The sequence below is a fragment of the Molothrus ater genome, chromosome 9 (genome assembly GCF_012460135.2).
Source record: "Molothrus ater isolate BHLD 08-10-18 breed brown headed cowbird chromosome 9, BPBGC_Mater_1.1, whole genome shotgun sequence".
In the NCBI taxonomy this organism is placed as follows: domain Eukaryota; kingdom Metazoa; phylum Chordata; class Aves; order Passeriformes; family Icteridae; genus Molothrus; species Molothrus ater.
In genome coordinates, this window is record NC_050486.2 from 14986250 (window position 1) to 15013982 (window position 27733).

Consider the following 27733-nt stretch of genomic DNA (forward strand, 5'->3'; position numbering starts at 1 on the left):
TTATGGGGAATTTAGGCCAATTCTTTCCCGTTAGAGGATCTCCGAGTAGGGGGCTTGTCAGGTGCTGCTGCCGGGCCGCCCCTCAGAGGGCAGGCAGCGGGCGTGAGGCGGGCCCGCGCCTTCCATTTCGCTTCGGCGGGAGCGCCGAGCCCTGGAGCGGCGCTGGGGCCCCTAAGGGAGGGCCGGGCCCCTGAGGGGGGAGTGTGAGAGCCCCTGAGGGAGCGCCGGGCGCGCACAGTGCGGGGGAGGTGCGGCCCCCATCGCCGCTTCCCGCTGGGGCGGCTGCAGCGCACGGCCCCCGCGGCCGCCATTTTGCTCGGTGGAAGCGGCGGGAGGCGCTGCCGGTGAGGCGGGAGCCGCCGCGTTCTCGTTCCTCGGTGGAGGGAGCGGGGGCCTGGCCGTGAGGGGCCTCGGCCTCGCAGGCCCGGAGAGCAGCGCAGTGAGGCGGGGATGCGCTCGGCGCCGCCGGGGCACCGGGCACTTGCGGTTTGTTTGGGTCAGCACCCTTAAAGGTTATGACCTTCACTTTGGGCCCCTGGAGAGAGCACTGTGATGAAATAAGTGTACCGAGGAAAGGATTTGTTTTAGGAGGGAGGTGAAAAGTAAAATGGCTTCAAAACTGAAAAAATTCCCTCGTGGCCTGCGGTGTTTATAGTAAGGTGTTTCTAAAAGCAGAAGATACATGAGGGAGGTCTTTGCTCCCAGGATTTGGCAAACACCTCTCAGTAAATGTGATTCAGTGGTCTGTGCCGCTCCTGCGAACACCTAACTCCCTCATTCTGCCATCTGGAATATGCATTTTCCCTGTGGAATCCAATAGCACTGAGCGTCTGGAAAAGACGCTTTGTTTCGTGGCTATCTTGGAAGCGTTTTGGGCTCCTCCCCACCACTCCCGCACCCGCCTTTTTTCCTTCTTCTTTTAATTGTTAATTAAAATAATTTTTGGGGTAGCAGTATAACTTTATTTTTTTAGATAACAGTATAATTTTGTTTTGCAAAAACTTGACAGACTGTGATCATAACAAAACAATTGGAGAAAAAGAACATTGGCTGCAGTTGTATAAAATAATCAGAGAATATTCTGGGTTGGGGGGGGGCCCTCAAGGATCATGGAGTCCAACTCCTGGCCCTGCACAAGAGACCTCAAGGGTCACACCCTGTGCCTGAGAGCATTGTCCAAACACTTCTGGAACTCTGTCAGGCTGCTGCTGTGACCACTGCCCTGGGGAGTCTGTCCCAGTGCCAAACACCCTTTGAGGGAAGAACCCTTCTCTAAGGTCCATCCTAAACTACCCCTGACACAATTGCAGGCTGTTCTCTTGGGTCCTGTCACTGGTCACCGCAGAGAAGAGCTCAGTGCCTGCCCATCTCTTCTCCTCATGAGGAAGTTGAAGAATGTGGTGTGTCCCCTCAGTCTCTTCTTCCCTAGCCTTCTCTAGGCTGAATTTTAGCATTGTTATTAGACTTTAAATACTTCAACATTAACTTTATCTGGATCTTGATTCCTACCCACTTTTTCTTCCCAGATATGTCATGATAGTAAAATGTTGCTTCAAGGGCTGCCCCATAGGGCTTTTTTAGCAGAAGCAATAGGAACCACATTTTATCAGGAAAGAGATTCTCTATTTGAAGAAGGATTAAGAATGCAGTCAAGAGCTCTAAAAGAAAACAATATAGAAATTAAATATTGCTACTTACAACTAATAAACTTTGTATTGCTTTAGACAGGTTCAAGTCTAGTAATTTCAGTTTTACATTTTCTTGTGCTGCCCTTTGCAGACTAAGAGACTTCACATTTGATCTAAAAATGTTCAACTCTGCAGACATGGTCTTTTCACTGGATAATTTATTTTATGAAAAACCACATATGAGACAAAGGTAAATCTTTATTATTATATATATATAATTGTTTTCCAAATGGAATAATTTTGCATTTTTATGGCTCACTTTTTCATCCACTGATAGAAATGTGGGGCTAGAAATTTCTGGTTCCATTACCCATACTTTGAAATGTTTCTCCAAGCACATTCAATGATGCAGGTGTATCTTAGGGCTATGAGAAATAAGGGTTAGCAGAAGTTAGGTTATTTATGACTAGTGATTTTGAGCTAATTGTTATGGAGGGTGCTTAAAAAATGCTTTTACCTCACATTTGTGTGTTAAAGTAGGTGTCTGGAAAATGAAGATCGTAATACTTGGTTTATTGCACCTGCTCCAGCTATTGCTGAAATTCCAGCTGCAGAGGAGTTACAGAGGGAACTGGAAAAAAGCTCAGCTAACACTCACATGGGTAAAGTATCAGAGAATAGAATCATTGCAACCATTGGAAAAGATGTTTAGGATGATTGAGTGCGCCCATAAACCCAGCACTGCAAAGTCCAACTAGTGTCAGACAATGTCAAGCATTACTTGACATTGATATTAAATTACTCAACAAATAATTAGTGTGACAGATCATTCCTCTTTTGCTGGGAAATACGACATATTCTAGGTATGCAAATAGAGACAAAGAATGTATTTGAGTTGAGAATGGTGGTGTTAGATGTGCCAGGAGCCTAGCAGTCCTCTTTAGGCATAAACATGCCACAGGTTTGCTGTGCAGAAGTGTGCAAGGTAAGAGGTATAGTCAAAATTTCCGTCACTGCACATTGTTTCACAAAGCATTGTAACACAGTGGGAAGTGGCTGTAAGAGCATAATGTTGTCACATGGATCTGATGGCCTGTCTGCCACCCAAGGAACAGAGAGTTTATATGAAACTCACTTTTTTCTTTCCCTTTTTGGGGCTTTAATCAAATTGATCAGGCAGCCAAATTTGAATCTGGTCGTGAACTGCTGCTAAGCGGCATATTCCTAGACATTCAGGATTATCTTAAGGAAACTTATTTTAAAGAATGCCATTTCTTTATTTATGTCAGCTAGATCTGTGCATTTATATTAGCTGCTGTGCTGATTTATAATAATCCCTATTTAGGAATTTTAGTAAAACAGAAGGTGAATTTTTTTCTGCTTTATGCAAAAATAATTCCATTAAGAGCTACTTATTCAAACAAGCTTTTTGATTTTTGTAGAATTAGAACTGCTGGGGTTATGCTACAAACAGGGCATTGTAATTTTGAGTTTCTAGATGGATACCATTGAAATTAAGACAGCAAAATAGAGCTGTTGTTATCTTGTTGCATTTAGTTGCTTGTTTCTGTTTGTCCCTTTCCCTTCCTGTTGCCAACAGCAAGGCTTGTTGATCTGGTCAGCCAGATCAGGACACTGATTCTACTGAGAATTAACCGTGTCAAATGTGATAATTAACCAAGAAGGTTATGAAACCAGCCTGTCGCCAACATCAGCACCAGCTCTGACTGTTGAGATTGCAGTAGTTATCTCAGCTGTTTGTAGCAGGAACTTCAAGCTTGGTCATTGTGTCCTTTTTTTAAAAGACTATCTTTATTCTGGGACAGGGTGAAGAGCTCTGTCATACAAACTATTTTGTAGTTCTGAAGAATAGTTTTTATCCTTTATTTTGCATAGGAAGGAAAGAAAGTGACCTTATTTTTATAACTTTTTATTGACAATGCATGCATTACATTCATTAGCATAAGTCATAAAATACACACTAAAATTCTTGCAATAAGATAGAAATATCAGTTTGTATAATAGATGTGAGTTTGGCTGATTCTCTGGGAAAGGTACTTGATTAAATAACTGTGAATAAGAATATGAATATTAATGAAATAATAATTTATCATTTTTGTAGGGGGGAGCAAGCATGAGAAGTTTATACAGCAATGTAAGAGTAACACAGAGAAAGTGGAAGATAAATCATCAGCACCTATTCATTTTGGCATAGCCCCTGAAAAGGAAGTCCTACAATTAAGTCTAGGAGAAAGAGATAAAATTAGTTTTCAGCATGAAAATCTGAAAGTGATTTCATCTTTTCTTTCCTTTGATGAAAATAAATCTAAAAGAGTAATAGATTTTTCTCAGCAACCACAAAATAAAGCATTAAGTGAAAACAGTGATGATGAGAGCGTCCATTCAACATTAAGAAAAAGGTATGTGTCCAGTCAACTCAGACAATTTATCACTGCCAGAATCATATTATTATTTTAGATAAATCTCTTGAACACAAGTTTGGGATCCATCAATTGAAGCTACTTTAGCAGGCTCTAGGTGCTAATTCTTCAGTGTAAGGAAAAAAAAAATCTTTTTTGGCAATATTTTAGTAAGTTAATTAAATGTGTCCTGAACTCAGCTCATTCATGAGAAAAGTAAGCGTTGGTTTGTTGCTTAAATTTTAAATAAGTCTTTAGATAACAAAGCTTTTGGAAAATAATGCTCTGAATTCTTTATCTGCCTGGTGACGAGGAAGAAGGCTGAGATCATTTGCTTTGCTGAGCAGAGGTCAGCTAGTCAGGAATACCTTGAGCAGTTCTCAGTGTGATTTCAGTGCTGCCTGGGAGGAGAGATTTTATCAATAAACTGCTTTTCTGTGTCCAGCTCCTCCCATTCCTCAGAACCTGGATCTCTCTATTGGTTTTAATGCTACAGAAAGTCAGAATTAATCTGCTATTAGGAGTCAGGGCCCATCTGCACAAGCAATTTATTCTTTCATATTCTTTCTGGAATGAAAGTGAAGTTAAAATGTATCTTGAGAGGAGTCTTTAGGTCAGATTACATAAAGTTAGATAAAATTTTACTATTTATCTTACTAGTTCTGCTGCTAATACAATTGCATATCTAGTATTTTTCAAATATTAGATAAACTGTAACATTACAACAAGCTAATGAAAATTTTGGGTCTTTTGCAGCTTATTTAAAAAGTCTGGCAATGTGCATAAAAATACAGAATTTAAAGCTGGTTCTGTTGATGTGAAAGAAATTGGTACTTACTTAAATACAAGTGAAAACATGAAAGAAGTGACAAAAGAAGGTTTTTTGAGGAATAATCATCATGCTCCAATAACTAAAGACTCAGATTTTACTTTGCATAGGGTAAATAATGAGGAGATTGTGTCTGAAAATGGAATTAAAATTCAATCATTTTCTAATGCTTCAGAGATTCTGGATATGACAGGTAATTATTTTTACTCTATTTCAAGAAAAATAGTCCATTGTCTGTCTTTGGTATATACTAATAAAGGGTATCCAAGATCTGAGGAAGAGTGAAGAACATTTTCCCACCAGCTCAAAGTGAGATAATTGGCTAAAATGGATAGAATGTATTGCAGTCCTGTGGAACTTGATTGCATTGTTTTTTAATATGAACTGGCTACACAATTTATGAAGAAGATTCACATTTTCAGAAGTGCTAAGTCATGTAAACCTGTTTGAAAATGTCATTTCACATCCCCTCAGCAATTTGAAAAAAAACCAGCCTTGTCACTTTTTGCGGTAAAGAGTTTCATCTTCATTTGCAAACAGAAATTGAGAATTAAATGTTTATTTGTGGTGTGACTCATATTTGTATCTTTGTAGAAATATATTTTAAGTAGGAGATATCTAGAAAATGGAGGGAAGTGGTGAGATTTTGATGAAATTATAAAATACGTGGTTTAGAAATTATTTTTGGCTTTTAATAGTTTTTAAGTAAGTGCAGTTTATTTCTAGATTTTAAACTTTTTGGGACATGAGACACCTGTGGAATGTACCTTATATGCCTGACTACTACAGAAATATGGAGTAGAAAATTAGTTCTAGCAGAAAAATGTAGGGTAAAGTAGTGGCTTAGGATGGGATTTGGAAGCAGGTCAGGAATGGAAAGCAAGATTAGATTCCTCTGATTGCTGTATGAGCAGTGGTGATTTGATTTGTGGGTGAGGGGACAGCAGTGGGTGCCGTTCACTTTGCCTTCAGCAAGGGTTTTCATCCCACAGAGAGGTTGGAAAGTACTCCCACGGCATTCTGGTACCCACGTGGGGCACTAGGAGAGCATCAGCCACTGCCTGGTGTCCAAGTGGCTGGCCAGGCTCAGAGGGGGTGGTGAATGGGTCACACTGCCCACGTGCCAGCACCAAGGGGAGTACTGCAGGGGTGTGCTCTGCAGCAGGGGGCTGACAGCCATCTCATCAAATTCAGCGGGAACAAATCACAGTCCTGGCCCAGGGAAAGAGAAGAACCTCTGGGCTTCCTCTGGAATGGTTTGACTGAGGGCAGCTCGTGGAAAAGTGCCTGGGGCCTGGCCAGCAGCTTGCTGAGCTTGAGTGGGCAGTGTGTCCCTGCAGTAACAAAGGCCACCAGCATCCTGGGCTTTGTTAACTAAGCTAGGAGGTTTAGAGAAGTGATTATCCCTTTCTTGGCACTTCTGAGACCACAACTAGATACTCCATCAAGTTTTGAGTCTCTGGTACATGCAAGATACCCTTAAACTGGAATGAGTTCATGAAAGGGCCACCACTATGGCCTTTTTAAATGATGAGCTAGTGGCCTCCCTGTCCTATCTCATCTTCTTTCTATCACCTGAACCTTGTTGCAGCCTTGAAGCTCTTTACAGAACACACAGCTTGGGGTCAGGAAAATACTTTTCATGGTTATTGGTTGAAAATGAATCTTATTTTATAAATGTACTGGTTTTTACTTCTTTAGGAACTACAGGAAGAAAATTGGAAATTTTGAGGGCCGTTACAGAAATACGTATCCTTGTATTTGCTGGATCTGGTTTTCCTGATTTTATTACAGTGCTTTTACATTTGCAAAATTATTATGTTTGATTTGTAGGCATAGAAATTAATGCATTACACTGTAAGAGTTTCACTTTGTAGCATAATGCTTGGAATCAAATGTTCAATATGTGTTTCTTTTGACTTCCAAAACAAGACTGAAATAAGACAACTTGTAGATCAATCATTCTTAAGAAAGCTTGTTCTTATTTCAAATGTTCAAATTTTATCCTCAAAACATTCTTTATAAAATGTAAAATTTTAATTTGCATAATATATATTTCAGACATTTTCTATGCAAACACACATATACACATATATCTCCATACACTTTAAATGAAGGAAAAATAATTCTTATTTAGGCTTATAAGAAAACTGTATCTTACTTTCTGTCCATTTTCTTAGAAGAAAATTAATTTTACATATTCCTTGTTGGTCTGTACCTATGTTGTAGTGTGCTTATACTGTATATCCATTCTTAAAGCAGATTTTACCATCATTTTCTTTCTTCTTGGCCCTGCCTCGAACATGAAGTATAATCAAGTATTCATCTATATCTATCAAACTTCGGGGTTTTTTACACACTCTTTTCAATATTTTGTTTCTAGAAACCTATCAAATGGTAGGTTAAATATCAGGAAGAGGAAATGTCTAAATTTAGGCACCTTAAATTCATGTAAATTGCTTTAAAAAGTCACATTTTTCAAAATTAGTAAGGATTTCATTGTTGTGAATTTAGCAATTAAGGATCATTAATGCTTTCTAGTTTACAAATAAATCACTTATTTAGAGCAGGGATTTTAAAAAAGTTTTTTTTTTTTATATCCTTATTTTCTTTATTCTAATGTTACTTGCTTTTCTTTACCCATATTTAACTGCTTTTGTTCAAATAAGTTGAGTTTTTTTCAGTGATATGGAAAACTGTTTCTTACTTTATGTATGGCACACCAAGAATCTAAAATTACTGAATCATTTAATAGGTTACTTTTGGATAACTTTTTACAAGCATGTGTAATATTGTGGTATGTTTTAAGTTTGCATTTAGATTGCAAGGACAAGATGCACTTACATTCCTATAATTTTATAATTTATGCTCTAGTATTTTAAATTCCTTAATGTTCTCAAGCAACCCAATTTAGGAGTGTTTTTAAGGAGTTCCCATATTTTAACTATGCACAGTCAAAAGCTTTGGATGATGTAAGTATGTAACATAAACTGCAGCTGCAAGTAGTGCTTTGTAGATAAATTTAAGTGGGGATTTGATATTCAGAGCATAAAAGGAATTAGAAAACTATAATATATCTAGAATCTCTTCCTGGAATAGTTTATCAGGGTTGTGCTCAGCTGGGAGAAGAGACTGGAAGAACTTTAAAAAGTGTTTTTCTCAGTTTAAAATACTTTTATGTTAGGATGAGAATTATATTTATGCATACAGATTGGTAATATATTTGCAAGGAGGAGGAAGGGTGGGTGAATGAGTGACATGGGTGAGTGACACTGCAGAGGAGGAAAGGGAAGAATCAGTCTTGTCAGAGGAAAATGAGGGAGCTTGACATGGACACACTTGGCTTCTAAGGTGGTGAAGGATAAAATATGATGGAAGCCCAGTCATGCAAATCTTTCATTTGTCATTATTGAAAACTTAACAGGACAATTCTTTCCTAGCTTTTATATACAGATAGGAACTTTGTGATTTGTGCACCAACTGGCTCTGGAAAGACTGTAATGTTCGAACTAGCTATTACCAGATTACTCATGGAAGCCCCACTGCCTTGGTTAAATATTAAAGTTGTTTACAGTAAGTATTATGCAGCTTTAAATATTTTGGTGGCAAAACAGAAAATGTCATTCTGGGAATTCAGAAATCTGGAGTGAGTCCAGGAATAATACTGAGATTAAATACATTAAGATATTTCAACCTGCTTCATTCTTTAAAAAGTTGATTCAGTGTTTATTTGTGGTACCATTGTAATTATTATAAGTATTTAACAGCACTGTGTAATTGTAGTGTTCAGCATTGCTTATACAAATAAAAATTAGGAAGTCCTGTATATGTTTGTCCTCCAAGAAGGCGAGATGTACACAAAAAGGTAAGGAGGAAGCAAAGGAAATTAAAACAAATTCTTCATGCGTGGTTTCTGGCTGACACTATCTTTTGTATGACTGGCTGTTGCTCTGAGATGAGGATCAAATTTTCCAGTATTTACTTACCTGGCAAAGTTTCCTGCTGTTTTCTGAATACTACCTCAGAGGCACCAGAACTGTGATCTTCATGAATTCGACTGATCCGTGCGGAAATATGAAAATACTTGGAGATACTCACATCAGTTACACTTTTTTTCTTTCCTTTCCTGGAGAACTGAGTTAATATTGTGTGAATTTGGTTAAATTGGTGATTTTTTCCCAGTTTTAATTTATTCATACGTGTTTGTCAGCCTTGCTGTTAAAGGTTTTATCCTTATATTTACAAAAACGTCATATTTGTTTTTTTATTCCATTTTGTTCCATTTCTTACAATAAAGCTAGTGTTGCTTTAGAGTTTACTGTGTATTGTAAACTGATCTTAGAAGCAGGCATGTGCTACAGGTTCTCTGTCAGCTGGACCAGTGTATGGTAATAGTTTCCATTTGCCTTGGTAGAATTGCTACAACTTGGTTGGTTGGAACTGGCAGTAAAGAAGCAGTCAGCTGCCAGTAAGAGTTAAATCTGCTGACCTTTCCAGATTCCACAATGATGGAGAAGGAGACTTGTCAGTTTTCTGAATGTTGGAGCAGAGGTGGTAACCAGACCATGTCCTGCTGGTGTGAGCACTGGTGCCTGGTTCATCAGTGGCCCCATAAATGTGCATTAGCGTGCAGTAGTTCTGTGGAGTTGTTTTCCAGTAGCTTTACATGGAAGGACTGGTGTCTGTAGTTCCAGGAGCAGTCACTTGCATCTCACATTCTTGCATTGCTGAAGATGATTAGCTTTGTGATTTTGTGAATTACTAGCTGGTAGCTTAATCAGTTTGCTGGAGCTAATTATTTCTCTGATACTCTTATGAGATTTTACACCTCTTTCTGAAGCAGACACTGGTTCTTTAAGAAGGTCATTTGTGAGCTAATAGGCAGAAATCATTCATATTCCAGTGCCTCTAACTAACCTAGAATGTAATCACTGCAAGATACATTATACTAGGGCTCTTTAGGGCTCATGCATAGATTGTCTCTTTCACTTAAATCACTGCATTTTCCTTATAGATTAATCATCTAGTATAGCCTTACATGTATTGTTAATACCAGTCCTTATTGAGAATGATGTCTGATTTCTGGGAAAAAAGAGTCTGCAAAAGTACAGTCTGTATTCTCAGGAAAAAAAAAAAAAAGTAGATTGTTTTAGGACTCTGTTCATGTGAACTGCTACCTGCTGTGTTAGCTGCTTCATATGACCCTACACCTAACTGTACATTTGTTTTTGATAGAGTACCAGAAGAAATAAAGGTCTGTTTCTTGCTCTTGGATGGTTTCTCACTTATACTTTGTTGTCTGAATACAGAGTATTCAAATCATTCTTAACTGAGAAAAGGTTGGTATTTGTCTGATCTGCCATTAGAAAAGATGTATTTCCTGTGGTTTCTTCCATCTGTGAGAAAACCTTTGATAGCTGAATGATTGTTTCCATGTGGTACTGCAAAAAAAAAATCAAACCCAACAGGATAAAGGATTAAGAGAGAGCATAAATAATCTTAATTAAAGGGTTCTGTTTCTGCTTGCTGATGGGAAGAACTAGGGCCCAAAGCTCTACATTGTTTGTGCACATGGAGCAGGATAATAAGAACAGTAACACCAGTTACAGATGTTATGGTTCTGGAAGCAAAGCTGAAAATTAGGGAAATTAAATTCATGAAGGCATCTTACTAAAGAACTTAAGGCATACATTTCTAATACAGTTGAAGATTTAGTTTTCCTGATTTAATTCTCATTATTTGGTGTTGTTTTTAGTGGCTCCAATAAAAGCTCTATGCAGTCAGCGTTTTGATGACTGGAAAGAAAAATTTGGACCTATAGGACTCACCTGCAAGGAGTTGACAGGAGATACACTGATGGATGATTTATTTGAAATACATCATGCTGACATTATTATCACTACACCTGTAGGTTTCATTCCCAGTTACTTAGAATAAACAGACATTAGCGGTCTTCTAATTGTATACTGCAAGGACTGCCTTTTTTTTTTTTTTTTTTTGTAATAGACAGTGATTTTATGATCCTTTTGTTTCTCTGCACACTGCTGTACACTCTCTCAGTTCATATAAACAAAAGTTAGTAATATAATAATGTGCCAGATGAAACATAGATGGCATTAGCTTGAATTCATTTAATTGTTTCTGTTTAAAGATTTATTAAGTTTAGGCATGTCTCCATGTACTATAGTTGTGGCTTGTGTTGGCATTTAAAACATCTTTCAGCTTCTGTTGTTGTTTTGATGTGTTGTTTTTTTCCTCAAAGGAAAAGTGGGATAGCATGACTAGAAGGTGGAGAGACAACTCTATAGTCCAGCTTGTGCGACTGTTTCTCATCGATGAGGTAAGAAAATGAATGAGGATTTATGCACTGCTTTTTATCTTTTGTGAAGATAAAAAGGAATCTTAGAAAATATTAAATGTATTTAGCACATAGCTAGATTGTAACTGGAAAATATTTAGCATGTCTTTTAAAATTCCTGATAGGTACACGTTATAAAGGATGAAAGCCGCGGCGCAACTTTGGAAGTTGTAGTCAGTCGGATGAAAACTATTCAGTCTTCTCTTTGGCGTCTCTTAGAGAAACATGACACTGTTCTTCCCTTGAGATTTGTAGCTGTTTCGGCCACAATCCCAAATACTCAAGATGTAAGAGTTACATTTTAATGTATTTTGATCGGTGGAGTTGTGTTTTATTAAATTTGTCTGGAATTACAATTTTAGATTGATAGCAAAATAGTAATTTTTAAGCTGTCATCTGAAGACAGCTATGAGGCTGCTGCTAATGTAAGATTACCTTCAACCATGTGGAAATGTCAGCCATGTATGAACATGCTTCAGTTTTAGATTTCTGCTTGTGATTTTTGCCTCTTACATACAAATCACTACAGATTTGAGATTTCAGTCCAAATAATATTGGTCCTACAAAAAGCAGACCCTCACCTGTAATTTTCAATGATAAAAAAATGTGTTAGTAGTTTACTATAAGTTAATTATTCTGTGATGCTATTAGAGCTGGAGCACAATTAAAAAATTAATTTATCTTTTCTGTTCTACTTCTTTTTTAAAGATTGCAGAATGGCTTTCAGATAGTAAGATGCCTGCTGTGTGCCTGAAAATAGATGAGGATCAACGACCAGTGAAGCTACGCAAAATTGTCCTTGGTTTTCCTTGCAGTGACAATCAGACAGAATTCAAATTTGACTTAACTCTTAACTACAAGATTGCTAGCATTATACAAACATACTCGGAGCAAAAACCAGCACTTGTGGTACAGCAGCTTTTTTTTATCATGTTTGAAATGATTTCTTTCTTGAAAGTGTTGATTCAAAAAAATATCTTTTATTTATAGTTTTGTGCCACAAGAAAAGGAGTACAGCAGGCTGCTTCTGTTCTTGCAAAAGATGCTAAATTTCTACTGAGTATAGAACAGAAACAAAGGTATTTTTCTATTTAAATTGGAAATAAGTGTTTGTACATTTTAGTAAACCCGTGATATCTGTGAAGAAAGCTGTTGAGCTAATACAGTTTCTAGCAGAGGAGTGTGCAACAAAATCATCATCACAGTTGACATTCTTTTTGGTAAATTGGCACTCTTGGAAAGTTTTATTTGCTTCTCAGAGTTTTAGGATACTTTTCACAAACGTTGTTTCTCAAAGCTGCTTTCTGAACATAAAGATGCTAATTCTTATGGCCCTCTGAGACCTTGTAATGCAAAGATTAAGCATATGAATAGTTGAATTGGATGTGACTTTACTAATGTTTTGAGTTGTCTTTACTTTTTCAGATACTGTTAATAAATAGAGCCATATTAATTATTATTTACTTCAGGGTTGCCTAGTCATGGCAGCTGCAGAAGCTACTCCTGGCTTTAGACCTAAAATACAATCTTACTTGCTTTATGCAAGCAACACAGTAAAGGTTGTTGATTGTCACTTGGAAAGATGACCAGGCTCAAAAAGCTGCAATAGCTGCCCCAGAGAGTCACTCTGTTCTCTCTGTGAGGATGGGAAAGGTAGTGGTTGAAAATAACCAAAGAATGTATGTTTTCTAATTTTTTGTTGTTGTTGTTGTTTGTGTGTGTTGCATAGATTACAGGGGTTTGCAAACTCATTGAAGGACTCCAAACTGAGAGGTAAATATAACCTACAACTTCTCTGTTCTGTGATTGAATATTTGCTTGAGAAAACCTAGTCAAATGAGGTATATAATAATTTCATTATCAGACCTTTTGACGTGTGGTGTGGCTTATCATCATGCGGGTATGGAGATATCGGACAGAAAAATAATTGAAGGAGCTTTTACCGTAGGAGACTTGCCAGTACTTTGTAAGTAAAATTAACTTAGAAAGCCAAAATTACGTTTATGTATCCTGAGAAGATTGCAGTTTGGAAGTAATATTTTATGGTTCTGTAGTTTGCTTAACCTTTGGAAGTTGTGAAATCCAGGTAAAGGTGTTTTTGTGTTTCACATGTACTTTTACCTTGTGAGCCTACAGACGCACTGTTACTAAAGACCATAGATCTTCCTTTCACCACACATGGAAGTGATCCCCGTCCTACGTCCATGTAGGTCTGGCCATGTCTGTTTCCTTTTCCTACCATTGAACCCTGCCATTGAGGTAGAGTTCTGTGCTAGTGAATCTTTCCTCCAGGTTTCCAAGATCTTTTCTTTGCAACTGTGGCTTCCCTGAAGGTAATAATTTATGCATCCTAGGTGGGTAGGATGCTATCTTCAAACTCCCATGCAGGGTGTTGTGACTGATGGGGAGGTCCCTAAGAAATACTCCATCTGTTGTTATGTGAAATGAGAAGAGATCTGAGATGTGATTGTCTCATCTCATCTGGGCTTTCTTTTCCTGTAAAAAAAAGATCCAGACCCTATGGGGAATTGTCGGTGTGGCTCATATACAACATTAAATGATTTGTAGATTCATTTCCAAAAGAACTGGAAATTCCAATAATTCTTTGTTTTCCTAGCAGAATAGTAATATCAGTTGGCCCATATGACTGGCTTTCTGTGTTGAATTCTTGACATTCTGGAGAAAGTGAATTAGGAAACATGAGCATAAGATTACTTGCCACATACTTGACTGATGTTTCCTGTGTGAGAGTGTGTATTGGTAAAGTGTTGTGATAGTATTGGTGGTGGTTCTGGTTTGGTACCATGGGTAGAAACAATGCTAATGACTGATGACTTAAAAAAATATATCTTCATACTGATCACTACTAAGCAAGATGAAGCCATGGCTCTATTCAAATACATACCCTTGAAGAAATAAGAGTAAAGTTTCTCCATTGTGTGTCTGTTATATTGAACATGGATCATATTCTGGATTATCTCCAAGTATAAAGGAATGTTTAAGCAAAAGTATCTGCGATGTAATTTGTTAAAGAATATGAGAACAAATGAATGCTGATGATCAGATACACAGAAACTGTTATGTAAGTACTTGTCTGTAATCTACATAATTTCTTTGTGGTGCCCACTGATTCCACTAGAAACTAAGAACTCTTAGGCATCAAGAGTTAAGTTACCTATTTGCTGCTTGATTAGAGTCTGCTGGACATTTTGATGGTGTTCGTATACTTTGATCTCATGTAGTTACTACTAGCACCTTAGCTATGGGAGTCAATCTGCCTGCACACCTGGTGGTTATAAAATCCACAATGCATTATGTTGGAGGAGTGTTTCAAGAGTACAGTGAAACTGATATTCTGCAAATGATTGGGAGAGCTGGAAGGCCTCAGGTAAGTGAATGTTTTATTGTATTGATGCTGTCTATAGGCATATTAGTAGAAGCTATTCTTGCAGAAGAAAGTAAAATACTAGGAATTTTATTGCAGCATTTATCAATACTTAAATTACTCCTAGGTAAATTTTCTGTTGAGAAAGAAATCTGTTTGCTTTTGTATTGTCCATCAAAAATCACTGCTTCACCTTGCAGTGCAAAAAGATCTAAGATTACATTTGGGTTACATAGTGAATGAGGATTAGAGAGAAAGTAGGAAACTGGCATTCAATAACATTTCAGACAGGATTTTGAGAAAAGAGTTTTAGTGAATTCAGCAGGTATGTGATGCTTATTCAACTGTGTTTTTTTCTAAGAACTAAAGAGCAGCTTTAATTTTGGGGTTTTATTTTTCAGTTTGACACTACCGCCACAGCAGTTATTATGACGCGTTGCAGTACCAAGGAGAGATATATACAGATGTTAAATGGTGCTGATATAATAGAGAGCAGGTAACTAAGTATGTTTTTATGAGACTCTGTAGATAGTAGCTAAACTTCATTGTGTCTACAGAATGTGTTTTTCTTCACATGTATTTTGGGCTTCTGCTTTTGTCTATTTAGAAGAAATCAAGAAAGAATTAAGGAAAATAAAGTCAAGCTATTCCATAGTTAGTAGTCTCTTGTTTCATCAGCCAAAAAATCTTTAGGACATCTTAAGCTCAAAAAAAATAGTTTTAGATTCCTGCTGGAAGACTGAGGAAGCTGAAAGAGTATTTATTGCAAAGACAAGGAGCAGGAATTTAATGCAGCCCATGCCTCTGAATTTCTAGATTATAGAGTCTGGGAAGTACTAGACCTATATTCGCTGTTAACAGATTATCATGAGAAATATGTAGGAAAGTTAGGACATTAAAAGGTAAAATAGGAAATTTTACTCATTTAATTTTGTTAACACTTAATTTTTCAAATATATTTAGAATATCAACAGCACAGAATGTCTGTGCTGTTATTTTTAAATGCATGTAACTTCGTTTTCTAGTAAATGTGGAACTTCACAGTTGACAGTTTATTTTTGCTTGCTAGGCATTATGCCATAATAAACAAATTACATTGTTGATTACTTACATAATGTTTACTGTGTTCTATCAATTTCACTGATTACAGTGAACAGTTGTGGTTTGGGGGGAGGGGTTTGTTTGATTTTGTTTCTTCCCAAAGATTAGTTTTGGCACTTTTTATTTTGCTCATTAGTAAATGTCCTTAACTCTTGGTTTTTTTGCGCTAGCTTGCACAGGCACCTTGTTGAACACTTAAATGCAGAAATAGTGCTGCATACTGTCACGGATGTCAGTGTAGCTTTGGAATGGATACGATCAACATTCTTGTACATTAGAGCCTTAAAAAATCCAACTCACTATGGTTTGTTTGGTTTCATTTCTTTAATTCATCTAACTATGGCATTAGGATGTGTTATGTCCGTATTACTTGTTTCTATAATTTTCTTATGGACTGTTATTTCATAATGTGATGAAAACAAGATGTGCAATGTGGCCTGTAACATTTTGTTCTTTAACATAAGCAGTGGGAGTTACAGCATGGTATAACATTTAAAAACTGTGAGGAAGCCATTTACAACTTCATAATCCATTTCTTTTTATCTTAATATGCTGGACCATGTACTAATACTGTATCAAGCCATAATGTATTTTGTACTGCTGAATATGTAATCTGTTAAGAAAAAAAATAGTCTAGTATTTAATAGTTTTTTCTAGAATAAAATTCTAGTTATCTTAATTCCACTGTCTTCAGTTTGTCTTGTCCAGAACATTATCCCAGTCCCCAGCCCTGACCATATCTTTGTTCCTGCCCACTTGCTCTATGCCTGATTTTGAAGTCATTGGATAATTGCTGGAGACAATTTTTTATAAGGATTTATAGCTTAAGGAACATAGCACCTCTAGTACTTGAACGGATGTTACAATTTACGTGGCTTCCTGTATTCCAAAATAAGAAAACTGTACCTGGAAGTTTCTACTGACATTTCTGAAACTTTTGGGACTCTGATATTTTACATGGGGCAATGTTTGCAGCTTTTACCTTTGCACATCTGTTCTAGCAGCCTCTTACTGATACTTAGAGAGTTACACCCTGTAAGACTTCTGACTTGTTTGCAGTATAATAAATATTCCCACATATTACACTTGGGGTATTTATCTGCTTCCTAAAAATCAGCAAATCAGTTTTAATGGGTGATGACATTGAGGAGGAAGTGTATCATAGTACTAGGTTATGATATGATAGGTTAAAACAACTTTTGTCTTTGCCATTAAGGTTTTTCATCTGGATTAGATAAAGTTGGAATTGAAGCAAAATTACAAGGTAAGTGGCTTCCTAGCCTTTTTCAGTAAAATGTTACAATCTAGGGCAGGTTCAACCATGTTTATTATCTATGTCCATTAATTTCAATAGATCCATTTGCAGAACAAATGTAATTTACTGTGTGTTATTAATATTTTTGAAATACTATCGGTACCTTTTAACTGGTAGAAAATTTTTTCTCGTATAGAGGAAAATAATTAAATGCCTTTACCTACCTCATCTCCATATACATACTCTGAAGTGTGGAGCAGAACACTTTAATTTTGATTGTTTGTCATTCTTCCTAATTTTCCTTTAATTGATCTCACTTGCTTTCATTAATTTCTGTTACTATACTTTCAGAAAAGTTCTTTTCAGACAATGTCACCTTCCATTCATAAATTTAGCCTTGGAAACAAAGGATATAAAATGTAAACATCTTTGCCTTGTCCAGAAACAATTTAAAATGGCATGAGTTTAAGAGGCTTTTTTTGCTAAGACTTGAATATTAATCTTTTTTTAAAAAAGGTTTAGACTCAGTTTTTAACCTTTTTTTAAAAATATTGCATTTTAGCTATTTGCAATTCCATTAGAAAACATACAGTGGACAAAATCATTTTGGGAATCAGTGCCTATTAACTTTAAATACAGAAATAGCATGCAACTCTTCGTGTAGTTTGTTTGTTAATTTATTTTAATGTAAGTTTTCTGATACTTTAAATGTTAGTATATTTGTAAAAAGTACTTGCTATCAAGTTCTGCAAATCTACAAATAAAATTTTCTTTCTTCGGTCAAAGTCCTCATGTCCATGCAGACCACTTGGAGCTAAAATATCTGGAGGAGGGTCTGGTCCATGAAAACATGAACAGATAAAATGCCCAGAAATTTGTAGAGCTTGTACTTGGACTCCACTTACACATTTTTAACATAACTGTGGAGGAAACATTTGTGATTGATTTTGGGCTTCATGGAATGATGCTGAGGCTGTTCATTGTGTAAGGGTTTCAGGGGCCTTCAGGAACACAGTACATTTGCTACCACTTGAAGTCCCCAAGTGTGAGAGACATTGACTCTAACTTGCAGACAGTGAAAAGAGGAGTACTTATCAGTAAGAAATTTTGCCTCTTTCAGTAGTTTTCTACCTTTTCCTTTCTTTTACATCAGGAGTTTTCTATTCTTGCCATGTAGATTGAAAGGAATAGAGGGAATGAAGTGTGATACTACCTAAATAAGCCTTTATGGGAGAAGGCATGGTTTAAAATGTACAGGTAGTGCTAGAAGAATTCAATTAATGCTTTTTTAGTGTGGCAGTTGTGATGTTAAAAACTAGCTCCTCTTCCTTGCAACGTGAAATATTTTGTGGTAATGTATATAAAGTTTTCTTATATTTCATCTGTAAAGTGAATGATTGCTCGGGGAACTATCTCTGAGTGCTGTTCTAACTGACTTTTAAATTCTGAAAAGCACTTTGGTCATTCTTATGCAGATACCTGACACAACAGGTTTTGTGAAATAAATACAAATGCACCTGATACAGCATGAAAATATCTAATGAAGGATTCATGAATACTTGTGGGTATTCGAAATTTGAACCCTTTCAGTGTTAACTCTATAGCAAAGTCTTTTGTATAAGTGCTTGTGGGTTCTCTGACCTGTCATTCAAAATTGAATATGGCAACCTACATTCCAGCTTCTAGTTTCTTTTCCTTTGCTACTTTTGCCTTACTGAAAAAGAGTTGGCTTGTCCTTATCAATTATCTTTCAGTGAGTTTCCCCAGAGAAAAGTTTACCACCAACTTTAATAGAAGGATTCCAAAACCTTTACTTGTGTTCAGTGGAATTACTTGGGTATACATTCATACCATTTTATGATGATGTTTGTGGTTTGTACATGGATAAGGTATTTTTAGTACATGCAGAAAACATTTTTCAAATTTTTGGCAGAACTGTGTCTGAAGAACTTAAATGATTTATCAGCTTTTGATTTGATCAGGATGGATGAAGCAAATCATTTCAAACCAACAGGTAATACTTGTTTCAAATAAACTAATTTTCAGAAGTGATGTAGAGATAGTAGTGAACTACGAAGGGTCTCAGCTACCCTTGTGACCCATTAATAAGAGTACATAAATGTAGGAGAGAGTAAAGTCTGAGGGATTTTTTGAGTAGAATATATGGACAAGTTTCTTGACCAAGTCATGGATGTTCATTCTCTTAATCTTGTTTCATGAATAGATCTTCTCTTGTTGATGAAAATTTGTTGCAGATTAGAAGATTGCAGAATACTGTGACAAGATAATTGATTGTGGCACAGTGCAAGGAAGGGCAGGTTTTGTCAATACCTGCTCTGCTCTAGAGTCCTCTGCGAGGGGTGTTTGGCTTCTTAGCAGCCACAGTTCACTGCCTGGTGTGTTAGTGGGACTTAATCTCCATTGGAGAGAATTGCCACTGGCACATGGCTCCTTCTGCCACTCTGTGATCGGGTCAGTCATGTCCATCACACAGCTGGGGACAATAACATACTGACTAGTGGGGGTAAATCTCACAGAGGCCTGTAACAAGAAAATTAATTTAATTTTGTGGCTTAAAAAACTCTAAGCTACTAAAATACACTTGACATACTTATTTTTTCATGGTATATTCTTCTTTTACAGAGACTGGAAGATTAATGGCATGGTATTACATTGCATTTGATACAGTGAAGCAGTTTTTCACAATTAAGGGAACTGAGACACTAAATGAATTGGTAATTTGGGTTTTTTTTCAAAATTACATATGTTCAATTTTTTTAAACAGTCTGAGAAAAGAAGCATAAGGTGTTATTTATTTTAAAGAGCTCAGGCTTTGTTTGTATAAAGTTTTAGAGAATACATCTAATTAAATTCTATATGGAGTATTTTTGAGACTTTGTACTTTGAGATCTTTTGATTTCCAACTCTTTCTTCACTCACTAACCTTGCTTATGAAGATGCAAAGTTGCTGAAGCTGTTCTGTTTATGTATTTTCTGCTTTAGTAGGTTTTACTTGTTGAAAAAAAAGCTGCATCAAGAGCAGGTTTTACTTTTAAGGGAATTGTCTTTCTGTTTTAAGTAACTTTCCTCTTTCAGCTAACAAGTTGCTATCTGAAGCACAAGACATTTTGTTTTCAAGTGTGGGGTTGATTTTAGATAACCTCAACTGAAATAGTAATCTAAAAGCTGAAAGAAAAAATTTCCCCTTTCATTAATAGCCTTTATAGGAAGAGGAAAGAAAGTTGGTCAGTATTAAAAAGAACTGATGGACTGTGTCTTCATGGTCATACTGTTGAGGCAATACATTTTTAAATGTTCTTTTAAAAACAAATTAGAAGAAGTAATAGAAAAAATGGCAAATTAAAGCAATTACTAAAAACATTTAATTATTACAGATTACAATGATCTCCAACTGCACAGAATTTGTGGATGTGAAGTTAAGAACAAATGAAAAGAAAATATTGAACACTTTGAATAAAGAGAAAGACAAAATAACGATCAGGTATTTAAAAAACACATTGAAAATTGAAAGTACATTTTTAACAATAAATAAAATGAATTTAGAAAATATTTATGTTTTCATGCATAGGTTTCCAATGGAGGGGAAGATAAAAACAAGAGAAATGAAAGTAAACTGGTAAATATTATATTGCCTTTTTATTTGTTATTGAAAAACTGCCATTTTATGGCTGTTGAAGTCCCTGCTAAATTTTTTGTCATTTTGCAGAGGGCCAGATCTTGTATTTTGTTGTTTCTGTTCTGAATTTCCTTTTTTTTCCCATGGAAAAACTTTGGTGTTGTTCTTTGTTTACAAACCCATTATTTTTCCAGTCTTATTCAGGCTCAGCTGGGATGTATTCCTATTCAAGATTTTACTTTGACACAAGATACTGGCAGAATATTTAGAAATGGCTTGAGAGTTACTAGATGTATGGTAAAATTTAATTTTTTTTTCTGGTGCATCTCCTAATAAGGTACATTAAGTTTATTAACATAAGTCACTCTTCTTTTTACAGGGCTATCGGACTTTCTGGCATCATCTAAGAACAACTTCTCTGCTTTATTAAACTCTTTGATTTTAGCAAAGTGTTTCAGGTGCAGACTTTGGGAAAATTCACTTCATGTGTCTAAACAATTGGAAAAAATTGGTAGGTACTAGTTAAAAATTATAAAAGTGTAATCTTGACAGAGAATCACAACTCATAATTAGCCTGCTGATTTCTGTGGTATCTATGTACATAATTGAATTAGTCTGCTAATTACTTATTTGCCACAATTAGTACCACAGTTGAGAGAAGAATCTGCCATAACAAAAGCAAGCTCTTTAGTAACTTTCTTAAGGCTTTCAAAGTATTTCAGAATTATTCTTATTCCTTACTATTCCTCTCAGTATCCCAGGCATATTCCACATTGATGTGATTGCGTGTCCCTGACTAGGCTGTGCCTTCCTTTCCAGGCAGCTGTTGCTGTAGGTCCTCTTATTTGTATGCATTAAAACCTTTTAATTCACATTGAAAAGGATAGGAATAATGAAATATAAATCAATTTATTATGCATGAGGTTCTTATACACATGATGATCAAAAGTTTCTAATGATCTTCCTTTCACTGTATCCTGTTATTGAATGAACTTCTGGCTGGAAGTACAGGCTTGTCATAATTATTTGAAAAGGAGTTCAGAAATTTTTGAGTCTTCTGTTTTATAAAAATGTAGTCATACTTGTTTGAGGTAGTAGTGTATCTTCCTGCTTTGATGTCTGGTCTTATCATACCTTCATGCTTTCAAAATTCACTGCAGCATTCTCTGTATTTCTTCTTTAGAGATACATCAGCTCTGCACTGAAGAGTGTAGTACAGAGATCTGCAAATTAGAGAATGGCTAAACCCAGAGGTCCATCGGGTCCAGTGCTTTACAGGCTTTCCTGCTCAAGGCCAGAGGCTGTAATGCTTCATTCATGTGGATTCAAAGCAAGGGCAGGGCTTGTTAGCTTGTGCACAGCACAGTGCACAGTGCTGGAACACATTTCCACTACCCCACACCTGTGGCAATGTTGACACCATCATCTGAGGAATCTGCCTCTTGTTCAGCATTTCTGTGGAGTTAGGATGAGTGGGATAAATATGGCACTTGCAGTGTAGACAAATCCTTCCCTGTACACTATATTCGCTAGAATAAAGTCACGTTTAGTTTTTTAATAAGAGGTGTATATACAGACATCTCTGTCCAATTTTCCTTTTTTGGGTACTTTTTTCTTATGCTGTCATAGCTCTTGCAGCATATGTTACAAAGAACTGCTAACTTCCAAAGTGTCATTTGTTCCCCTCACAAGCTTCTTTGAACATTCTTCTGACAATTCACTCTTTTCCTGAATCAAACACTGAATTGATGCCTGTAGTCTGATGCGATTTTTTTAACCTCTGCCTATGGCTGCTAATCTTCTGTTTCTTTCTGAAGTTAAATGAATTAAGTTCCTAGAAACTTGCTGATACCATGTAGCATTCAGAAATCCTTAATTTTTAAACTCTTACCTCAGTTTGCTGGTTTTGAACCTTAAAATGCCTTATTAGTTGGTATTTCCATTATAAGAGTGACAGTTCTTTGACTGACACTTGGCCTTACTGGGACTGATATTTCAGTTGAATTCTTACTGCATTTCTACAGCTCCTGTCCAATAATGATGCTCCCTCTTGTTACTGAATGGTAGGTTTGATTTCTGTTTCCTTGTTCTGACAGACAGGATAATGATCAGTTGTCATACAGGATTTATGACGTTTACTACTTGTTCAATTTTATTTCCACCTTCATTTATTCTTTTTGCTCAGAAGTGTAGATGAAAATAAAGAGAAAAAGTCTTATTTATATCTGGTGTTCTCTTCACTGGCAGAAATCCTTCTACCATTTTAGGAATTAGGATAAAAGAGTTAGTCTTCAGCTTCAGTTATAAAGAAACAGAGCAGCAGCTCTAGCAGAAGAAGTTATATGTGAGAATTCTCAGTATTCAGACTGCAGAGCTTCTGCAAAGGAGCAGGAAGATGGTAAATGATGTTTTCCCCAAGTCAGACCCATGTGTATTATGTTCAAATACACATAAAAAGAAAAAAGGTCTTCTGTTTCTTTAAAGTATTAAATTCTCAAGTTAAGTATTTTCTTATAAGATTACAGGAATGTCTTCCAAGAGCAACCTAAAAGTATATAAAGAGTTTTCCCACTTAATTTTCAGATTTCTTACACTAGTTCTTTAGCAGAGCTCTTTAGCAGAACTTACATGAATTCATAGCAGAACTGTGTGAGAAGGATCCAAATACTCATTCTAAGTATTTGGTACTATTTTTTACATACAGTCATTGCAGTTATTATGATAGGCTGTAATGCCAGGTCAGTTAAATGCCTGTTCGTATGCTGTGATAAGTCTAAATCTCACTGGAAGTATGGTGAATCACAAAGAGAAATAAATGTGTACGTGGAATTCTATGCTTTTGTGGCTTACATGCCATGGGAAAGTTTTTTGCTAAAGCTGGAATGACTCTTTGAAGATTATAATAAATAATTCTTTTTCAGTGAATTTCCTTATTAACTTGTTAAAAAACATTGAGGTCTTTATGATTTTAACATAATTAAATAATTTCTGGAATAGGGAAAACATTCTGAGACAAAGAGACTGCACGGCATGCTTTTTTATCATATATATACAGAACACATTTCTCGACTCCTGCAGAAAGCGATTTAAAGTCTGTTTTACTGTAAAAATGCAAAAGTTGTCATCATTGAAATATTGTATATTTTCATGTTTGGTTTGTATTGCATTTCTTTTTCTCTTTACTAATGGAGTAAAAATTAATTACTACTGAAATACTTAAGTGAAAATAAGTTTAGTGATTTGCTGGGCAGAAAGCTGCATCAAATGTAACAGAGGTATTTTTGCTTTGGGTTTACCTGCTGTAATGCAGTTGTTAGAATAATTTGAGGTTATTCATTGTCCTTTAACAGCATAAAACTGGTATACATGTTTTTCACAGGTGTATCATTGTCAAATGCCATGGTAAATGCTGGGCTGACATCATTTAAAAAAATTGAAGACATAAATGCAAGAGAGCTTGAATTGGTAACTTATTATTTTGTACATAGATAAATATGATAGGGAAAAATACTGAGGATTAATACTGTTAGCAGTAAAAGCAGTATAGTTAATGTGTATTTGCTATATGACCATAGCAAAATTTAGATGTTTGGGTGATTTATTCATTTTATCTAGTAGAATTTTTAAAACTGTGTAGCTACTGCTGGTTTTCCTTGAAAATGTGTATGATGTTTTGTTGTAGCAAATTTAATGTGAATGATGATTTCACTGATTTGGTTGGCTGTGGAAAGCAGATGCTTAAATATGTAGAATTTCATCATTTACATGGTTTGAAACATTCTCTATTAGGAGTGTTGGAAAACTATAAAAAGGAATATGTATTTACAGTTTCTCTTAGTGTATCTCAATTATGAAAATCCCAAGTTTCCATTATTGCAAGTTTGAGATAGGAGTAGAATAAAAATCTTCTAAATCATCTATAATGCACTTCTTATTTTAGGAAAGGTAAATGTTACCCTAGGACTGGTTCTTTGGCTTTTGGCTTCTTTTCTGTGGAAGCTGTTTTTCCAGTGTTCTGGAAGATATAACAGACTTCTAAATCTTACTTGGATTTTTCTGTTTTGACTTTGGAAATTTGATTTATCATTCTGTCTCCTTTTGTGGGTTTTTTTTTGTAATTTGTTCTGTTTTAGTTAAAGCTTGTGCAGCATAGAAGAGTCATCTCATATAAAACCTGAGTAGTCATTGGTAGGTGATTGAATTAACTAAACTGAAGCAGTAGCAACTTGTAAAAGTGTTGGAATTTCCTTTTGGTAATGTTGCTATTCTGGGCATCACTGACAGTAGAGAACCAAGAGTGAAAGGGGCTTTTGTTGCTAACATAATTACTCAGGTGACTTTGATTCCTTGGATTTACATCTTTGCAGATTTTAAACAGACATCCTCCTTTTGGAAACCAGATAAAAGAGTCTGTTTTGCACCTTCCAAAATATGAACTTGAAATTGAACAGGTACATTCTTTCATATTTATTTTATGTTTTTATGCTGGTTGTATTAAATGAAAAAGCAAGTACTGACTTAAAGCAGTTCTGAGTCTTCACAGATAGAAGATCATACAATATTGTGACCTCCTTCCCACTTAGCAGGTAGAATGAAACTCCTAAATCTCAAAGGAGAGCCTTGGAACAGACATCCCATAATATATTGGCCTCTCTTGTTGATAGCATTTTATCTTACAGATGTATACCAGTATATTCACATTCTAGCATTATATGTGAGTCTGAGAGGTCTCTTCTATCTTGAATTTAAACAAACCCTAGAGACAGCAAAACATCCAAATACAGCTTACTGAAATAGTATTAATGCATGTTTATTTTCAACAGCACACTTAGGAATATAGAGAAACAGTAAGTTATTACATTAACCTAGCTGGTGCCCTTTCAAAAGAAGGGTACAGTTCTATGTGTAATCAAAAGCTTTGAGGTTCTGATATGCATTTTGTCTTTATATGGATCACAAAGACACTCTAGCTTTCTAAAATGCAAAATTTGAAAAGTAACCTTAAAGTTGATAGAAATGAAGACACGTTTGAAGTTAAAAGCTCAATAGATGTGTGAAATTCTATTGGTATAACAATCAGTTCTAGTTTACTTTTCCCTTGACATAATACCAGATGAGTAGCGCAATTCTCAGAATGAAGATTTAACAATTATAAATATCTTCTAGAGGAATGTTGGGATGCCAAAATATAACTTCTATATAACAAGTCTTATTCTTGCATATTTCTCTTTGCATTTGTCCTTGATTCTCAGTACTGAATCAAACTTAGGGTATTCAGCTTATGACCAAGTTAGTACTGAAAATCAGTGTCTCAGAGGAACAAATAAAATTGTACCACAAATTCAATCAAATTGCTTGAGTTGAGTTTTTGTGCTTGTATCAATGGATAGAAATTTATGGAGGGGCATATATTTTCCTCTGCATATTTTAGCAGTGCTGTCTTCTGTATCATTTTCTCTAGCTTCCCAAATACAGTGACACGTTGGCAGAAATCTTAGTAACCATCAAATTAACAAACTATGAGCAGCTCCAGACAAAGAGAACAGCGCCAGACTTTCACTATGTTACATTGGTCATAGGAGATGCTGACAACCAAGTCATTATTAATCAGAAAATTATGTATGTATGATCAGGTTTTTTTGCCTCACATAGTTTTTATGGTGTTGGTTTTTCATCTGTTCTGTGACTTTCAGGCAGATTTTCAATACTTCCTACTGATGTCTAATAGTACAAAATTATTCTTTTTCCTACAGCATTTTCTAGTCACTGTTGTCATTTAAAATGCTACATAAGATTCAGAAACCCCCAAAACATGCCAGTGTGCTTGTCAGTGAAGAGAGCACGTGTAAATATCTATTAAACATCAGTGTCATATTATGGAAAAGTCATAATAATTTTCCCATAAATATAAAACAAGTAAAATACCTTTTAAAAACATAGGTAAACCAGTTGTTGCTTCCTCCTGTTAGCTATATTTCTTTAATTATATTTTAGAAAGTCTTTTTTTCCCTCAGAGATAGATTTAAATTCTCCTGTTGGCTAAGAGATGCTTGGAGCAAATGGGAAAAGAGAAACAGAATCTTTTCCAACTGCTTGACCTTCATGAGAATTCTGGCCAAAATCTGGCACTTTGGGCAAAATTGAAACTCATCTGCAGGATCCTGGCCCTCCTATGGCCATAAATCAAACATTATTGAAGAGTTATTCTTAGGCCAATTATCAAGCAAAATGAAAGAACTAGAACCAAATGCAGGCTCTTTCACTTGGTTACAGATACCACAGTATGCATACCATAGTATGTTGTCCTTGTCTAACAACTTTGCTGATGCATTACAGGGATTCTGTGCTCCTGAAAACTGGAAATTGGATGAAGAAAATTGAAGTTAAAAGAGCTGTTAAATCAGAAGACATTAGTATAAATTTAATTAGTTCTGATTATGGTAGGTTAAGATATTCTTTGAATTAAAAACAATATGCATAAGATTTTGGAACAAATTACTAAAACACTTTCTATTAAGCCAAAGTATAATAAAGTGAGCTGGTCTGGAAACAAACCTCTATAACATGTATTTTACTGGGTTGCATACTACCTCTCACAATTACTTATCAGGTTATTTAATTTACTACCACATTAAGGAACTGAGAAGCATCAAAACTAGGATGTTACTAGGAGACAGTATTTTGCTCTGTTGATACAGGTTGGGATTCTCTGTTGTCCTTCTCCTTCAAGTGAGCTAACTTACAGTAGAGATAACCTATCAGCCTGACAGGTTATTTATGCTGAGCAGAGCTGTCTTTGTGAATGATTAGGTTTTGCACTGTAGTAAAGAGGTATTGGATGTGGTTCATCTCCACTTTGGTAACAAGATCTTCCTACAGCTGGAAATGTTGTGCCTTACTATATGCAGATTTAAACATGGGTCCCCTCAGTGATAATTTTCATGCAGTTTGAACTATAGCAGCCAAGGAGCACCTTATCACCTTGAAACACAAAACTTCGAGAAACAATTTAAAGATAAACTGGCTCTGTTCAATTCTGTCATCGTGCCCCACCAGTAAAGAAAAAGTGCTCTGTGTTAGGTTAACTGAAGTGTAGTTGATGCTTCCATGGTAAATATTG

The 27733-nt window shown here is 35.9% G+C and overlaps 1 protein-coding gene across 1 annotated transcript in view; it reads left to right on the plus strand.

The window, feature by feature from the left end:
* Nucleotides 1-445: 445 nt before the first annotated feature.
* HFM1 (helicase for meiosis 1) overlaps nucleotides 446-27733 on the plus strand; it is a 32546-nt gene continuing 5258 nt past the window's right edge. Inside the window, exons 1-29 of the mRNA XM_036387875.2 lie at nucleotides 446-496; nucleotides 1780-1878; nucleotides 2169-2290; nucleotides 3742-4048; nucleotides 4805-5070; nucleotides 6579-6626; nucleotides 7779-7849; nucleotides 8318-8450; nucleotides 10633-10784; nucleotides 11140-11217; nucleotides 11361-11522; nucleotides 11944-12144; nucleotides 12226-12314; nucleotides 12965-13008; nucleotides 13100-13201; nucleotides 14478-14623; nucleotides 15022-15116; nucleotides 15892-16025; nucleotides 16938-16985; nucleotides 18910-18990; nucleotides 19620-19711; nucleotides 20372-20478; nucleotides 20566-20613; nucleotides 20808-20905; nucleotides 20993-21124; nucleotides 23993-24078; nucleotides 24981-25064; nucleotides 26075-26232; nucleotides 26950-27053. Coding sequence (XP_036243768.1) covers nucleotides 1808-1878; nucleotides 2169-2290; nucleotides 3742-4048; nucleotides 4805-5070; nucleotides 6579-6626; nucleotides 7779-7849; nucleotides 8318-8450; nucleotides 10633-10784; nucleotides 11140-11217; nucleotides 11361-11522; nucleotides 11944-12144; nucleotides 12226-12314; nucleotides 12965-13008; nucleotides 13100-13201; nucleotides 14478-14623; nucleotides 15022-15116; nucleotides 15892-16025; nucleotides 16938-16985; nucleotides 18910-18990; nucleotides 19620-19711; nucleotides 20372-20478; nucleotides 20566-20613; nucleotides 20808-20905; nucleotides 20993-21124; nucleotides 23993-24078; nucleotides 24981-25064; nucleotides 26075-26232; nucleotides 26950-27053 — 3259 coding nt within the window. The 5' untranslated portion in view covers nucleotides 446-496; nucleotides 1780-1807. The remainder of the gene's footprint in view (nucleotides 497-1779; nucleotides 1879-2168; nucleotides 2291-3741; nucleotides 4049-4804; nucleotides 5071-6578; nucleotides 6627-7778; nucleotides 7850-8317; nucleotides 8451-10632; nucleotides 10785-11139; nucleotides 11218-11360; nucleotides 11523-11943; nucleotides 12145-12225; nucleotides 12315-12964; nucleotides 13009-13099; nucleotides 13202-14477; nucleotides 14624-15021; nucleotides 15117-15891; nucleotides 16026-16937; nucleotides 16986-18909; nucleotides 18991-19619; nucleotides 19712-20371; nucleotides 20479-20565; nucleotides 20614-20807; nucleotides 20906-20992; nucleotides 21125-23992; nucleotides 24079-24980; nucleotides 25065-26074; nucleotides 26233-26949; nucleotides 27054-27733) is intronic.